The 17,715-nt window shown below is 41.6% G+C and overlaps 1 protein-coding gene across 2 annotated transcripts; it reads left to right on the forward strand.

The window, feature by feature from the left end:
• Nucleotides 1-11,874: 11,874 nt before the first annotated feature.
• LOC134219526 (histone acetyltransferase type B catalytic subunit) lies at nt 11,875-14,107 on the forward strand. 2 transcript variants are annotated; one of them, XM_062698269.1, is made up of 4 exons: nt 11,875-12,032; nt 12,180-12,442; nt 12,515-13,453; nt 13,520-14,107. In XM_062698269.1, exons 2-4 carry the CDS (start codon nt 12,206-12,208, stop codon nt 13,571-13,573), a joined length of 1,230 nt encoding a protein of 409 aa, XP_062554253.1. In that variant the 5' UTR covers nt 11,875-12,032; nt 12,180-12,205; the 3' UTR covers nt 13,574-14,107. The 2 variants fall into 2 exon arrangements, with proteins under 2 accessions (XP_062554253.1, XP_062554254.1); XM_062698270.1 differs by having other exon boundaries at nt 11,883-12,032; nt 12,152-12,442.
• The last annotated feature ends 3,608 nt before the right edge of the window (nt 14,108-17,715 follow it).

The raw sequence follows: 17,715 nt of genomic DNA on the forward strand, positions 1-17,715 counted from the left end.
AACACTGAGGAAATTCCCATCGACCATGAGCTCAACGGTCGTTTCATATTCAACTGCTTGCGAGTTTCACATCCAGGGGCGCGCGCATCGTATTCCTTTGTATTGACATCTCACACTAGCGCCTTCTGTTGACATTGTTGTACTAAAATTTGTTTTGTACAACATGCACGTTAGGTGGTGGTAAAATAACTGGGCGATGGATTTTGAAACAAATTGTTCTAGCTGTTACGTCTGTTTGTCTGTGCAACTATTGTCTGATTTTGTCAAAATTGCACGCGGCGAACCCTTAAGGAAAGGTACCGCCGCGCTTTCTGCACCCCGTTTACTTGATTTATGGGTGAATAGCATTGCGGTGTATCGTTTGGCGCGGCCGTACCTTTCGACAGTCATTCGCTGCGTGAAGTTTTGTGCAAGTACCCATTTGGGAACATTACAAACGCCGCGCAGTGTATCACATCGAGGGAATCTGACAATACTATATTGTCTATCCGGAATAAATTTATACCGCTTTTTATACCGAAGTTGGATTTTTCTCCAGATACAGGCAACTTTCCCAACTTCGGAAGTAGTGCGCTGGATTCGCCTAAAGATGCGCTAGACAACGCATCAATTAGTTTGACAAATAAAACTTCGGAAGAAAGTTCGGTTCGGAAGTCCCGACTTCCGAATTCTAAGTTGGTGCTACGCCGACAATACTATAAGTACAAAAGATATTTTAGTATACTCGATTTAGGCTTTGGTCCGATTCACGAATTAAAATCAAATTAAACTTAAAAATGACGTTTCAATAATTTCCAAATAACCCTGCCCGCGGAGCAAGATTACTTTTGACAGATATTGAATCATTTTTGATAGATGTTTTGTTGGTCTTGCTGGGTAGCACCAGCCTTTCTTATGAGCGGGGGATTTCATAATTTCCGAACTGTCACTTTTAAGTTTAAATTGATTTTAATTCGCGAATCGGACCAAATCCTAAGTTGAAAACCGGAATATGGGACTAGCGAAGTTGGATTTTTCTCGCAATCCGTATGTTAAACCTTACTTCGCTAGTGGCGCGCTAGTCTAATTAGGGCCTAATTAGACTATAGATAGTAGAATCTATAGATGAGCGAATGCATGGCTGAGTCGATTTTTTTGCCCGTGCACACGCGCATATGACGTCACAGCCCTTAACGTTTCCATTGAAATCGTGACGTCATGCTCGTTTGGAGACACGTTTGACAGTTCGTTTGGAGACAGAGGATTTATCTTCGCTCATCTATATCACAGAGAACAGACGTTGAAGCTGCACTCGCCATGTTGTGATAACTTTTTACTGTTCATTTTGAATAACTTTGGGATGTCGCCGTTATATCCCGTGCATAATCTGCGCTAGCGTCATAAAAAAATGCCACTGTGCGCTAGTGTCGTTATGCACGCAAGAGCATACCAGCGCCATCGTGTTGTCAAAATGAGATTGTGAGTTGCAATGTCGACGTCGATGGCGTTGAGGTTCGGTGTGTTTGTTTACACATGTTTTGCAAGAAATTTTGTTCGAGCCTCCATGTCTGTTCTCTGTGTCTATATATTCCACTATCTATAAATTAGACTAGCGCACTACTAGCGATGTTAGGTTTAACGTACGAATTGCGAGAAAAATCCAACTTCGCTATAGTCCCCCATTTCGGTTTTCATCTTGACTAGCGATACTAGATAAAGATTGTCGCTGTCATCGCTGTCCGGAACATCTTTTGCTGGCGAGGATAGGGGATAGGATATAGATATTTTAGTACTAGATAAAGATTGTCGCTGTCGTCGCTGTCCGGAACATCTTTTGCTGGCGAGGATAGGAAAATCCATACGATTTGACAGGTATGTACCACACATGTTTCGGACAGCAGAACAAAGGGAACCGAAGCGACAATCTTTATCTAGTAACTAAAATATCTTTTATAAGTACAGAGAACAGACGTTGAAGCTGCACTCGCCATGTTGTGATAAACTTTTACTGTTCATTTTGAAATAACTTTGGAATGTCGCCGTTATCCCCTGCATAATCAGCGCTAGCGTCATCAAATTTATTTTGTATTCCACCGCTTATTATATCTCGAATATTCGTTTTTGTGTGTTATCCTTTCGCGTCAGTGTATCGGCTATACGTTCGTTTTACTGTTCCGTCGGTCGACTGTGCATTTTGCCAATTGGGTCCTAAAGCCCTACCTTGTTTATGGTTGCAAACGATAGTGCATCGGTCAAGAATACTTGTACCATTGTTATAAAAATTCTGGTAAAATTCTAAATCAGTAAAAATAATATTTTTGTGTTTAAGACATTTTAAGGCAAATTTTGGGCTGTGCAACATTGCAGAACGTATGAACCATCAGCCCAAAACGTCAGCCCCCCCACTGTCAAAGGTTGAGTCAAGTGCCCTGCGGTGTTTTGCTAGTGCGTTTGAATCCTTACGTCTAACAAGACCGAAAATGTCGAGGAAGCATTTTTAATTTATTTTTCAATTTCAAATTAAACAATGTTCTTTTCGATTTTTGAGTCTTTAGAAAAACTGACACGTTTAGAATGATTACCTTCATCGTTCTCTGAAAGAAAATCGAATATCGATTCTTCATTTTAGGACCCAATTATTGTTGAGTGCGTAAAGTGTTCAATTTGTGTACCGTCATAATAAATAGTAAAAGCTCGCTGCCCTCCCGCTCTTCGTTTTTATCTGAAGCGCTATCTACCAGGAAAAATTGGAAGCTGCCAAACATATTCAGCATCAAGTTCTGCCATCAAGCTTTCTACATTAATCGTTCTCACGTTGCCTATTCGAAGGCGCTCGATATGGCTAAGATGTGCGGAAAATGTTGCGATCCCATCACAGGCATGGATGTTGTTCTCTGTCGTGGCTACTGCGGAGATTCATTCCATATGAGTACATGCACCGGTGGTGTTACACGCGCGATGCTGAATTATTTTACCACGCATACAAATAATTTATTCTTGATGTGTGATAAATGCGCTGCACTGTTCGAAAACGGTCATTTTCGAGCATTATCATCCCGAGTTGACGAACAGTCCCCGATTTCCACGCTTACAACTGCAATCAGTGAGCTGCGTACCGAAATTAATCGATTAAATTCAAAACCATCCGCTCTGCCTGTAACACCTGCTACAAATCGTTGGCCGCAACTTGATTTGTGCAGACCAAACAAGCGCCCACGCGACCTTGATATGATGCCATCTGAAAAATGTCGAATCGGCAGCAAACAACCAACCGAAAATGTTGTTTCTGTCCCAATATGCAACAAAGAAAACGAAAATAAGTTTTGGTTGTATCTTTCGAAAATACACGGAGAAAAATATGTGGTAGAATCAACCTGATTTTGCTTCGAATCAACAATATTTTTGCATTGATTTATGAATAACAATATTTTTGGTTGATACAACCAGAGACGTTGTTTATAGATAGAGACCCGCGAAGAGTGAAGCCGAAAGTACCAATCGAACGGTACCAAACGAGCAAAGTAAACAAACATTACCAATCGATGCTAAATGCGAGATAAGTATTGTCATCAACATTATATAAATTATGAAAAAGTTTGAAAAGTTAAGTAAATCAAGCTGTTTTCAGAGTTCTCATAGCAAGTTTAAATATTATATTTAATTATATTTGTTGTTGAATATTTGGCAATGGTGCTAAAAAGGCAGGATATGGAGGTGAGGCAAATGAAATAATTCCTCATACTGAGAGTCACTTCAAGTTCTCACAATTTTATATGTTGCCAATCGCACAGGATTGTTTATATCTGCGGGCCGTGAAGCCAGAATTGCTTTTATTCTCTCTGCGTGTCTCTATATAATTACAACGTCTCTGGATACAACCACAAATAGAATTGAATCAACCATGCGCGAATAGTTGATTCAACTATCGGATATATTTGTTTCAACCATGCTTTTCAGCTGTCACTGTCAAATGTTACATCAGAAAACAACTATTTTTATGGTTGTTTTCACTTTCGAAAATGCTACGAAACTACTTTATCGACACTACGATGACATCAACAAAATAGGAAAATGTGACAGAAGCAGAATCGAACTAGTTACAAGGGGAGTAAGAGTCATCCACCTTACCTCTGCTCCATACTTACTTCTTGTAGACAGAATGATTTATGTTGATCAGTTTCTACAGGTTTTTCATATTACGAAATAGTTGCCAGAACAACGATATTATTATTGTTTCAATCATGCGATGCAGGATTGAAACAACAATAATGTTCAATTGAAAGAAGGAATGAATCATCGTTGAAACAACAATGTTGAAGATTGAAACAACAATATGCACGTAGTTTGGTGCAACAATCGAAATAGTTGTTTCAATCTTGCAAGACTCTTCTGCGTGTAAGACCGGATGTAGCTAATGATGCGGTTTGTGCGATGGTTAAATCAAACCTAGCGTTGGATATCGATCCGGATATTGTGAAGCTTGTTGCAAAAGAGAAGGACATCAGTACGTTAAGCTTCGTTTCCTTCAAGATTGGATTAGACCCCTCACTTAAGGAAATGGCATTAGGGGCCATCCACAAAGTACGTCACGCTCCTAGGGGGGAGGGGGGGTTCCGAGCAGCGTGACGGCTCATACAAAAATTTTAGAGTTTCAATACAAAAAGTGTGACGAAGGGGGGAGGGGGGGTTGAAAATCGCCAATTTTTGCGTGACGTACTTTATGGATCTTCCCTTAGACCTTGCAATCTGGCCTGAAGGGCTATTTTTCCGTGAGTTCGAAGACTATGGTGTTCACAAATTTCGGAATCCACTGAAAAGCAGGGAACCGTTGACGCCACGGCTGCAGCCGCAGGATGTTTCGCCCTCGCTATCTATCACCCCTGTGATGGAGCTGAGTTGGGTCCTAAAATGAAGCATCGATATTCGATTTTCTTTCAGGGAACGATGAAGGTAATCATTCTAAACGTGTCAGTTTTTCTTAAGACTCAAAAATCGAAAAGAACATTGTTTAATTTGAAATTGAAAAATAAATGAAAAATGCTTCCTCGACATTTTCGGTCTTGTTTGACGTACGGATTCAAACGCACTAGCAAAACACCGCAGGGCACTTGACTCAACCTTTGACAGTTAATATATGGGGCTGACGTTTTGGGGGGGGCCCTCCTTAGCCGTGCGGTAAGTCGCGCGGCTACAAAGCAAGACCATGCTGAGGGTGGCTGGGTTCGATTCCCGGTGCTGGTCTAGGCAATTTTCGGATTGGAAATTGTCTCGACTTCCCTGGGCATAAAAGTATCATCGTGCTAGCCTCATGATATACGAATGCAAAAATGGTAACTTGGCTTAGAAACCTCGCAGTTAATAACTGTGGAAGTGCTTAATGAACACTAAACTGCGAGGCGGCAATGTCCCAGTGGGGGATGTAATGCCAATAAGAAGAAAAGAAGAAGCTGACGTTTTGGGCTGATGGTTCATTCGTTCTGAAATGTTGCACAGCCCAAAATTTGCCTTAAAATGTCTTAAACACAAAAATATTATTTTTACTGATTTAGAATTTTACCAGAATTTTTAAAACAATGGTACAAATATTCTTGACCGATGCACTATCGTTTGCAACCATAAACGAGGTAGGGCTTTAGGACCCAATTAGAGACTTTCACCCCGGGACGCACCGATATTAGCATGTTGGAAGCCCCATATCCCCTCATTACAGTCGAGCCTTTCCTGCCAGCGTACAACAGCCGTCCCGGTCCTGTGTATGGGTCAGGAGAAAGGGTCTTCCAGTCTGCCATTCTAGGCAAGTACGTTTTTAGCACACATCATTCACTACCTGATGAGGTCATCATTTTTAGCCAAATTACTCCGTGTCAATCTTCAATCATAAATGAAACATCACCGGGATGCATGCCTGCCCGTCGTAAGGAGGCCCCTATTCCCCTCAGCACAGTCGAGCCCTTCCTGCCAGCGTTCAGCAGTCTTCCCGGTCCTGTGCTTGTCTGCTTATCGAAGAATGCTTTAATTCTACTGAGATTATAAACCCTGACGACAAATTAGACTTCGCTTCTCTCGATTATAAAAGGGCAAATTGCGATGCTTTGAATCAAAGATTGGCAGAAATTGATTGGTCCACTGTATGCCTAAGCACCAACGTGGACGATAGCGTGGAAAATTTCTACCAAATTCTCTATCACGTGTTCGGCGATTATATACCTTTGCAACGTCCATCTGTGAAACCACCGTGGTCTAACAGTGAACTCAGAAACCTCAAGAGAAAGCGAAATGCGGCTCATCGTACATATCGGACCCTCCGATGTCAAGCAAAAAGACCTATAAAATCTGCAGTTATCGTTACAAATCGTTGAATAACAAGCTCTATCGTCGAAAACTTGAACGCAATCTGAAGCGCAACCCTAAGCAGTTCTGGAATTTTGTTAATTCCAAGCGAAAGGATACAGGACTACCTTCTGCTATGCATCTGGATCATCGTGCTGCAAGAACATGTGCTGAAAAATGCTCGCTGTTTGCTAAATACTTCGCTTCGGTTTTCGACAGTCCACTAGCTACCAGTGAATCAACGGCTGCACTGAGTTTCGTCCCGAGTGAGATTATAGATGCAGATACATTCACTATCACTGCTGAAGACCTGTTGCTTGCACTGTCTAAATTGAAAATGTCATTCCGACCAGGTCCGGATGGAGTGCCTGCCAGTATTCTTAAGAAATGCTCGGCCAATTTGATAGCGCCTCTTAAACACATTCTCAATACATTCAAAGTTAATTGCCTATATGCCGGGTATTAAGCCACCCGGAGTGGAAATTATTTACTATGTCTGAAACTTAATTATGCATATGTACAACATGTGATAGATTTGATTCGGAAAAGGTATTGGAGGGTAACCGCCCCTTTGGTGGGGTTTGATCCCACGGCCCCAGTTCGCATGACAGGTGCTTTCCCTACTAAGCTACGAAGGACCTCCGTCGTCCACCGCACCTTAGCGGGTACTGATGAAACCAAATTCCCAGCACCAGGTACCAGCCGATCTCTCGCAATACATTTTCAGAACTAACTCTCTCAAATGTATTTTTGTACACAATGTCAACCAAGTAGGATGAGTATTTAATATTGTCCGGCTCCTACACACTTGCTTCATCAGCAACGGCGCTCAATGAAGTAGGGTTGTGTGAGGTTGTGCCAGTTTGGTCGTCAGATCCCAACCCGACCACACAAGCGAAGAGAGATCGCCACTCGAGATCAGTACATTCAAAGTTAATTGCCTATATGCCGGGTATTAACGCAGTAGGAGCCGGACAATACTAAATACCAGGGTTTCGACTTTTCATTTCAATGAGACCAAAGCAAGCGTTTTTCGGGCCAAGGGAAAATCTTGTTTCGTTGTTTATGTTGAGGATCATCTTTCACCCATCAATCTTTTCTCTAGAATTGGCATTGGAAGATGAACGAAAATCTTGCCTATTAGATGAAAATCCTTTTTCGTTTCATTACTTTCACCTCTCACTCACTTTTCGCGAGAATTATCGCAGAACAATTACAAAATTGTATGGCCGCGCCGGGATTCGAACCCAGAATAGTAACAATAATAGCTGTGGGGATGCGCTTACTTTAGCCACACCACCACGCTATCTGTATGAAAGCGTTAAGTTATTTGTTCCACATAAGCTACTACCATTTGCATTGATGATGCCACGAAAAGACCCGAATATGAAAGAAAAAGAGCAAACCAACGTTCAGCGGCAATCGAAGTGAGCGAAAAATTGTTATCACTCTCCAGGCTGTTTTTCTTTCCCGAAAAGCGATTTCTCCCCGAAAACTGTCGCGAGGGAAAATCATGTGCTCCTGAGATTGAGTGAGCATTATGAACCCTGCTAAATACTCATCCTACTTGGTTGACATGTGTACAAAAATACATTTGAGAGAGTTAGTTCTGAAAATGTATTGCGAGAGATCGGCTGGTACCTGGCGCTGGGAATTTGGTTTCATCAGTACCCGCTAAGCTGCGATGGACGACGGAGGTCCTTCGTAGCTTAGTAGGGAAAGCACCTGTCATGCGAACTGGGGTCGTGGGATCAAACCCCACCGAAGGGGCGGTTACCCTCCAATACCTTTTCCGAACTAAATCTATCACATGTTGTACATATGCATAATCAAGTTTAAGACATAGTAATCACATTCTCAACTTATCGTTGCGACAATCTTGTTTTCCAACTCTGTGGAAAAAATCATTCATGTTTCCGGTGCACAAAAAAGATGCTAAAGATGACATAAAACATTATCGAGGAATTACATCCTTATGCGCGTGCTCGAAGCTAATGGAAATCATCGTTTCGAGCTACACATTCTCCCGCGTGAGGCACTACATCAGCACAAAACAACATGGTTTTTTTTCCCGGGGCGAAGCGTTACCACCAATCTAATTGAATTCGGGAAATGCGGAATGTTGGTCGAGGAAAGCAGATTGATTCCGTGTACACCGATCTGAAAGCTGCTTTTGATCGTGTAAGCCACACGATTCTTTTAGCAAAACTCGAAAAATTGGGCTTTTCTTCTCGGCTTGTTTGTTGGTTCAGATAAAAGATATTTTAGTTACTAGATAAAGATTGTCGCTTCGGTTCCCTTTGTTCTGCTGTCCGAAACATGTGTGGTACATACCTGTCAAATCGTATGGATTTTTCTTCTTTGACATTTAGCTCCCCTATCCTCGCCAGCAAAAGATGTTTCGGACAGCGACGACAGCGACAATCTTTATCTAGTAACTAAAATATCTTTTGTTCAGATCCTATCTGTGTGATAGAAAACTGGCTGTAAAAATAGGCTCATCTGTTTCGGATTGGTTCACAAACGGGTCTGGTGTACCACAGGGACGCAATCTTGGGCCGTTGCTTTTCTCCCTCTTTTTCAACGATGTAGTCATGTACATTTGTGAAGGCTACTGCATTTTATATGCTGACGACATGAAAAATTATGTTGTAATTAATCAACCGTCGGATTGCATCAAGCTGCAGGAGCTCTTAGATGGGCTTCTCGTCTGGTGTCGAGCCAATCACATGACTTTGAGCGTGCCAAAGTGTTCCATCATAAGTTTCCATCGCTAGAAGTGCTCGATCATACACAACTACGTTATCGGTGATGAACCGCTAAACCGTGCTTTTTCTGTTCGCAATCTTGGAGTTGTTCTGGATGCCGAGCTGACGTTCAAAGAACACCAAGAAGAAGTAATCGAGCGAGCTCGTCGTCAACTTGAGTTTGTGTCTAAAATCACTAAAGAATTTCGTGACCAATATACGTTGCGTTGGTCCGTCTTATCCTGGAAACAACTTCGTTGGTATGGGATCCGTATCAAGCAACAATGATCGAAAGATTTGAATCTGCGCAACGAAAATTCATAAGATTCGCCCTACGTTTTCTGCCCTGGAATGACCTATCGCACCTTCCACCGTATGCAGCCAGATGTCAATTGATTGGCATCGAAACTCTAAGACAGCGTAGGAGAAACGCGAAAGCGATTTTTGTTGCCAAAGTTCTGGTTGGAGAAGCGGATGCCCCCAATATTTTGGCGCTAATGGACATCAATGTGCCTGCGTACACGTAAAAAAATTTAATGTTGTTTATTATTAATATTTCTAATACTTTTTTGCCAAAGCAGGCGCTTAATGTCATGTATAAGAAAAAAACTTATACATCGCATTAGTCACATACATTCGGAAACTTATACTTTTCATTAACTTATGAATGTTATTAGCTTTTTGATATGGGATCATTCATTAGGTGGCATAATGAAGAGTATAAGTATTTTAGAATGTTTTTTTGCCATAACATATAAGGTTATTTTTTTACGTGTATACGTTCCGTTCTAGCACAGAGAACAGACGTTGAAGCTGCACTCACTATGTTGTGATAACTTTTAACTGTCCATTTTGAAATAACTTTGGAATGTCGCCGTTATCCCGTTCAGAATCAGCGCTAGCGTCATAAAAAATGTAACTGTGCGCTAGTGTCGTTATAAAAGATATTTTAGTTACTAGATAAAGATTGTCGCTTCGGTTCCCTTTGTTCTGCTATCCGAAACATGTGTGGTACATACCTGTCAAATCGTATGGATTTTCCTTCTTTGACATTTAGCTCCCCTATCCTCGCCAGCAAAAGATGTTCCGGACAGCGACGACAGCGACAATCTTTATCTAGTAACTAAAATATCTTTTGTCGTTATGCATGCAAGAGCATACAAGCGCCATCGTGTTGTCAAAATGAGATTATGAGTTGCAATGTCGACGTCGATGGCGTTGAGGTTCGGCTTGTTTGTTTACACATGTTTTGCAAGAAATTTTGTCCTAGCCTCCATGTCTGTTCTCTGTGGTTCTAGTGCTTTCTTCCGTTTGCCTCGACGACACCATGACTACGACCTGAATGAACCAATTCGATCAATGATGATCGTATTCAACGAGACGTATTCGAATTTTGACTTCGATTGACAAAGTGATCGTAGAATTTAGGTTTTTAGAGTTAAGATTCATTAAGACAAACATACAATGTCGGATGATCATTATAACAACAATAAACAATAAACAATCAAAAAATGCCACTGTGCACCAGTGTCGTTATGCATGCAAAAGCATATCAGCGCCATCGTGTTGTCAAAATGAGATTGTGAGTTGCAATGTCGACGTCGATGGCGTTGCGGTTCGGTGTGTTTGTTTACACATGTTTTGTAAGAAATTTGTGATAACTATTTACTGTACATTTTAAATAAATTTGGAATCGGCGCTAGCGTCATCAAAAAATGCCACTCTGCGTTAGTGTCGTTATGCATGCAAGAGCATACCAGCGCCATCATGTTGTCAAAATGAGATTATGAGTTGCAATGTCGACGTCGATGGCGTTGAGGCTCGGTTAGTTTGTTTACACATGTGTTGAGAGAAATTTTGTTCGAGCCACCATGTCTGTTCTCTGTGCTAACTGTCAAATCGTATGTGTTTTCCTTCATTGACATTTAGATCCCCTATTCTCGCCAGCAAAAGATGTTCCGGACAGCGACGACAGCGACAATCTTTATCTGGTAACTAAAATATCTTTTCTCTACTACCATCTTGCGCGCATGTTACACGAAATCTCGGGTACTTATTCAAAAGGACGTATGTGATTTTGTAAACAAAGATTCGAACGTCCATTACCTACCTCTAAAGGCACACTCACGCAAACCATCACCTCCGACAGGTGGGGGAGGGTTTCGGCTACCTGTTAGTGGCGTTGGTTTGCGTGGGAGTACCATCAGATTGGACAAATCGACGTATGAATCTTTGTTTACAAAATAACATACGTCCTTTTGAATAAGTACCCGAGAAATAATGTTTCGTAAATATGACATTGTCACCAGAAGGCGGTTGAGTGAAATGTCAAAATCGAAGGATCACAACGCTAGCGCCTCTAGTTGTGATACGCGCAATCAATCAAATTCAGATTGATCGTAAGAAAAGATATTTTAGTTACTAGATAAATATTGTCGCTACTGTTCCCTTTGTTCTGCTGTCCGAAACACGTGTGGTACATACCTGTCAAATCGTATGGATTTTCCTTCTTTGACATTTAGCTCCCCTATCCTCGCCAGCAAAAGATGTTCCGGACAGCGACGACAGCGACAATCTTTATCTAGTAACTAAAATATCTTTTATCGTAAGTCATATCACAGGTCATATGGTCGATGGTATTTTCTCCAGTGCACATGTTATAACGTCTACGTCTTTTTGTCTGTGCCCATCACGTTTGTCATAGTTTTCAATCTGACTACCAGATGTCGAAACGGTCGCTGAGTTTTAACAGAAGGTCAAATATTTGGATGTTGCGCCATATAAGCTCTCGGTGCGCCGAGTGTCATCGTTTGACGTAAAACGCACAAAACATCACTAGCAAAGTATAGCGACCTTCCTGTGCGAATTTTTGTTTAATTTTATAATTATTGCTATAAAAATAAAATTTCTACGATCAAATACATATGAATAAATTAATTGATTGTTTGATTTAGTAAATCACCCAATAAACTCCAGGTAAGTGGCATATGACCATTTTTATGATCAGTCTTCAAATGGGAAATCCTATTTATCTCTTGGTTGAGGTTACGGCTCCACAAACAATATTTGGCGCGATTTCAAAAAGGATCCAAAAGATCAATCTTTCTATTGACATATTTGCAGAGAGCATTATTCCATTACTCCGAACGATGACGGCCATATCCAGTTTGCAAAACTTCGTTACCGATGCAATCGAATGCACCCGCTTTCGATTGATCCGCGATGAGGAAGATTTCGAAGACGACTCGGTCGCATTCCACCCGGAAATGGCACACCAGATTTTCGGCGAACAGGAAAGCATTTTTGGGTACCGAGATCTGCAAATTGACGTATGCTTCACGGCCAGTTCCCTGGATATCTACTTCAACATAAAGTATTCTAAAAAGGTAAGTTGGAGATTTCGATAGAACGGGCACTGTAAAGCGGGGATAACAATTTACATCTTTCATTATTTATAGGTCGAGGATGTTTGCCCCGAAGGCATCAAAGCCGACGACGTAGAAAAAGCTCTTGCTGAAATAGTGGAGGACGGTTGCTATTACACAAACTTGGAGGAGTACAAGAAGGTGGTGAAAGCTAAATCACAATCGTTTAAACCATTCGGGGAGAAGGTGGATGAATTCCAAATAAATTCTGGAACTTCGAACGGTTGTACCAGAACCTTTGAGGTGTACATGAGTGATGTCACTGATAAGGAGTTTCTGAAATTCCACTCCCGTTTGGAGTCATTCTCCTTCTGGTTTATTGATGCGTTCAGCCGAGTGGAACACGATCCCTTGTGGTTGTTCTTCATGGTGTACGAAAAATACTCAAACAACAATAATGAAACCCGTTTTGCCATCGCTGGATATTTTACCGTATATCAGTATTTCTCATATCCGCAATTTATTAGGCCACGGGTTAGTCAGATTTTAGTGCTTCCCCCGTTTCAAAAGTTGGGCATCGCTTCAAGGCTGATCGAGGGAACGGTGTTTAAATACTTTGTGTCGAAGGAGAACGTTGCCGACATCACCTACGAACAGCCGACGGAGGTCGTCCAGCATATTCGATCCGTGGCGGATGCCAAGCGCTGCATGACGCTGCCGTCGTTTGCGAAAGACAAGTTACTAGCTGGATTTTCGAAGACCATGCTCAAAGATGCTAAGGAAAAGTTCAAGATCAATCCTAAGCAGTGTCGCATAATATATGAGATTCTTCGACTGGGAGTCACCGACACTAAAAACGATGTAGAGTACAGGAAGTACCGAGTGGAGGTAAAAAAACGGCTTAATCTAAACGATAGTAAGAACCGTCGGGAACTAGTGCGACTGCAAAAAAAAGGAGTTGATGTGAGCGGTGCGTTCAGCATTCTACCAACGCTGGAGGATAGAATCGAGCAGCTTCATGCAGCATACAAGGTGGGTATTCTATATTCTACTTTTATTTTTACAATCTAGTTAATATACAAAATCGTTAAATTACAGGAAGTTGAGAAGGTGTATCACCAAGTGTTGAAAAAATTACAATTACATGCATGAATTAATATCCTAGGAATTAATAACCCGAGCAGCACCAGTTAGACAGAAGTGGTTGCAGCAACTTGATGGGGCTGAATCTGGTCACATATAAGTTGCAGTGGCTCATGCGGAACATGTGTGCTGCTAGGGAAGCAATGGCGATTCATCTCCATTCACAAGTCGATGTGTCACTCCATCTGTTTGTTCGTATTAATGATCTTTTGTTTTAGTTCCTTGAACCACAGACAAACAGACAACACTCGTCAAATTTCCATCGTTCACTGATTTATTGATCAATTCAAATAATCATTAGTTGGCCAATCGATCACTCGTGGCGTGGGCATCAGATTTGCTCTAGTTTAACGTTTGCTCACTTTTGCCATCTGGTTCGTGATTTGCCCAGCTAACTGAAATCAACAGATGTCGTTAGTGTTTGAACGACGATAAATTTGATGAGTGAATGTTCAATGTGTTATGTCTGTTTGTCTGTGCTTGAACTGTACTGTACTCACTAATTTTATGTTATGCGGAAATAAAACTGATTGTGTAAACTGATTTACAATGTTTATTGTTTCTTAGTTTATTTGATGGTGGTCGTCCAATACTAATCTTGGATGTAATTCGTGCGAGTGTGGGACTAACCAAAGTTAGGGGATGATGTTGCTGAACAGAGAACCTAAAACGAGTTAAAAACTGAACGCTCGTAATTATTGTCAAAATTACTTCGATGAAGCCATTTCCGCTTTCTTTTCAGAAAGTGGTTATGAATTTTATTCCACGTTGGGTCTTATTACGAATCCCACATTCGCTTTCACCTTCACTAACGATCACTTCAAATTTGTTGATACTCTGTACGCTATGCAGCGAGAATAGAGGTGGAGTGGAAACCATAATAGAAGTTTTTCACCTATGTGGAATCCTTGATAGGCATCACGGGCATCACTATTCCGCTTCACTTCATCGTGCAGTGGATTCCATAATAAGAGCTTTTGTTTCTGCCCAACTGTGCACCCATGGCACTTATCCTTTCTCTTAAATACAATAATTCAATGCATTCCCACAGCTTCTTTTTACCAAGTAAAATATTTAGCATTGCATTTTCCAATTTTTACGAACACAGTAATTGGCCCAAGCCCCGATTTTGTCACCCATTTTTTTTATTTTTTTTATTTTATTCGTTCATTTTATGTCCGTAAATAATGGCGGGTCTCCAACTAGTCTTGCGTGCAAAGCCATAGGATTGCCAATCCGAAGATGATGAGTTTGATTCTCGGTCAAGTCCTGGATGTTTTCGGGTGGGAAACATTCTTGACTCCCTTGACAAGAAAAATATAGATTAGATAATCAGTGGCCACACTGATTTCATAAAGATAACTCCTAGTGTCACGGAGAACCTCAGAAACTCATTAAAGGGTAAAATTTCACTCATTTTGGGGAATAAGTGGATCTACTCATAAAACGAGTAAACATTGGTTTACTCATTAATGAGTAAACGCGGTATACGTCAAAAAATGTGGCATTTTTACCCATTATGGAAGTTCTGGAATGTGGCCGGAATGGGTAAAAAATGCCCATTTTAGGGAATAGATTTTTTGGCAAATCCGTAATTTTAATTGTTTTTATCTGAAATCAGAGGAAAACAAATGAAATATGTATGCAAGTTACTTATTTTATTTCAAAAAGACTAACATTACAATAGTCTCATTTTTTAAACGGCTTATGGAACATTGAAAATTGATTGAATACAAATATAAAGTAACAACTCCATGTGAATCCCGGAAATGCATCAACTCCATTTACGTCTGCGTACACATTCGTCGTTTCCGAAACTTCTAAGGTTACCGTTAACGATTGGCGCAACATGGTGTATAGGCCTTGGGCTATTCTCATTTTTCGAAGTGGCATTCTGCATAGAACCCAATGTAGCTTGGTAACCCACCGTATAACTAATAAAGTTATCTGAGATTTGATATGTGTAGTAGCTAAAACAACATCAAATATTAATCAGCAATAATATTTAATACGTAGAAAAGTACTTACTTGTTGAGTCTAAACCTTTTCTTTATCCTTATCAATCGTGATCCAATCCTTATCAAATAAAAGAAAATACTTCTGAAACTTTAATCTTGTGGCCGCTCGTGGCAATCGGCCTGACATTCTTTCCCAAGTGTTTTTTCACCCATTTATGGGTATATTTTAATCTTTCTTAAGCTAGAACCCCATTCCTAAAATGGGTGTTTTTATACCCATTTAAAGTTGTCAATTTTCCCTCATTTTTTGACAGCTACATATAATATCTTAAAATGAGTACTTTTTTACTCATTAATGAGTTTCTGAGTTTAACCGTGTGCCGCTGTAAGCACGCTCAATTTTTGTTACGATTTGTTACGCAAAATATGGGGGGTGGGTGTTCTTCGGAATATTGTTACGCGTAGCGAAAAAAAAAAATGTTAAAAAATGTTTATTTTCTTTAAAATAGCATAAAATATCCAATGCATAATAATTTATTGTAACGTGTTTTAAATCCTACCAAAAATCTAAGGTAAAATGCCTAACAGTGGACCCCCTAGTAGCGGAGTTTTGCTCTTCCTGTCATTCATTTCATTTATTTAGTTAACATCTAAACAGATAACACTGAATCAACAATTTGACGCCACAATGCACGGTTCGAGGCCGCTTCTCTCCATCCTCGGATACGCCCCACGCTCGCCAAGTCGTTCTGCACCTGGTCTGCCCATCTCGCTCGCTGCGCTCCACGTCGCCTCGTACCTGCCGGATCAGCAGCGAACACCATCTTTGCAGGGTTGCTGTCCGGCATCCTTGCAACATGCCCTACCCATCGTACGCTTACGGCTTTAGCTACCTTCTGGATACTGGGTTCGCTGTAGAGCTGGGCGAGCTCATGGTGCATTCAACGCCGCCACACACCGTCTTCTTGCACACCGCCAAAGATGGTCCTAAGCACCCGTCTCTCGAATACTCCGAGTGCTTGCAAGTCCTCCTCGAGCATTGTCTATGTTTCATGTCCGTAGAGGACTACCGGTCTTATTAACGTCTTGTACATGACACATTTGGTGCGGTGGCGAATCTTTTTCGACCGCAGTTTCTTCTGGAGCCCGTAGTAGGCCCGACTTCCACAGATGATGCGCCTTCGTATTTCACGACTAACGTTGTTGTCAGCCGTTAGCAAGGATCCGAGGTAGACGAATTCCTCGACCACCTCGAAGGTATCCCCGTCTATTGTAACACTGCTTCCCAGGCGGACCCTGTCGCGCTCGGTTCCACCCACAAGCATGTACTGTGTCTTCGATGCATTCACCACCAGTCCAACTTTTGTTGCTTCACGTTTCAGGCGGGTGTACAGTTCTGCCACCTTTGCAAATGTTCGGCCGACAATGTCCATGTCATCCGCGAAGCAAATAAATTGACTGGATCTGTTGAAAATCGTACCCCGGCTGTTACACCCGGCTCTCCGCATGACACCTTCTAGCGCAATGTTGAACAACAGGCACGAAAGTCCATCACCTTGTCTTAGTCCCCGGCGCGATTCGAACGAACTGAAGTGTTCGCCCGAGATCTTCACACAGTTTTGCACACCATCCACCGTTGCTTTGGTCAGTCTGGTAACCCAACAAACAATTTAGGCTGAATAAGCTAAATTTTCAGTTGAAGAAGACTATTTTTGATTGAATAAGCGCTCTATTAGCTTTCAATGTTTGTTGGGAAGCTTCCCAGGGAAGCTGTTCTCGTCCATAATTTTCCATAGCTCTACGCGGTCTATACTGTCGTATGCCGCCTTGAAATCAACGAATAGATGGTGCGTTGGGACCTGGTATTCACGGCATTTTTGAAGGATTTGCCGTACAGTAAAGATCTGGTCCGTTGTCGAGCGGCCGTCAACGAAGCCGGCTTGATAACTTCCCACGAACTCGTTCACTAATGGTGACAGACGACGGAAGATGATCTGGGATATCACTTTGTAGGCGGCATTAAGGATGGTGATCGCTCGAAAGTTCTCACACTCCAGTTTGTCGCCTTTCTTGTAGATGGGGCATATAACTCCTTTCTTCCACTCCTCCGGTAGCTGTTCGTTTTCCCAGATTCTGACTATCAGTTTGTGCAGGCAAGTGGCCAGCTTTTCCGGGCCCATCTTGATGAGCTCA

Source organism: Armigeres subalbatus, chromosome 3, assembly GCF_024139115.2.
Source record: "Armigeres subalbatus isolate Guangzhou_Male chromosome 3, GZ_Asu_2, whole genome shotgun sequence".
Classification (NCBI taxonomy): Eukaryota; Metazoa; Arthropoda; class Insecta; order Diptera; family Culicidae; genus Armigeres; species Armigeres subalbatus.

What these genes read in the sequence shown, in the direction of transcription:
- LOC134219526 (XM_062698269.1), top strand. Translation starts at nt 12,206, where the DNA reads ATGACGGCCATATCCAGTTTGCAAAACTTCGTTACCGATGCAATCGAA. An exon ending in ACATAAAGTATTCTAAAAAG is followed by an intron (nt 12,443 to 12,514) that starts GTAAGTTGGAGA and finishes CATTATTTATAG; the next exon opens with GTCGAGGATGTTTGCCCCGA. An exon ending in AGCTTCATGCAGCATACAAG is followed by an intron (nt 13,454 to 13,519) that starts GTGGGTATTCTA and finishes GTTAAATTACAG; the next exon opens with GAAGTTGAGAAGGTGTATCA.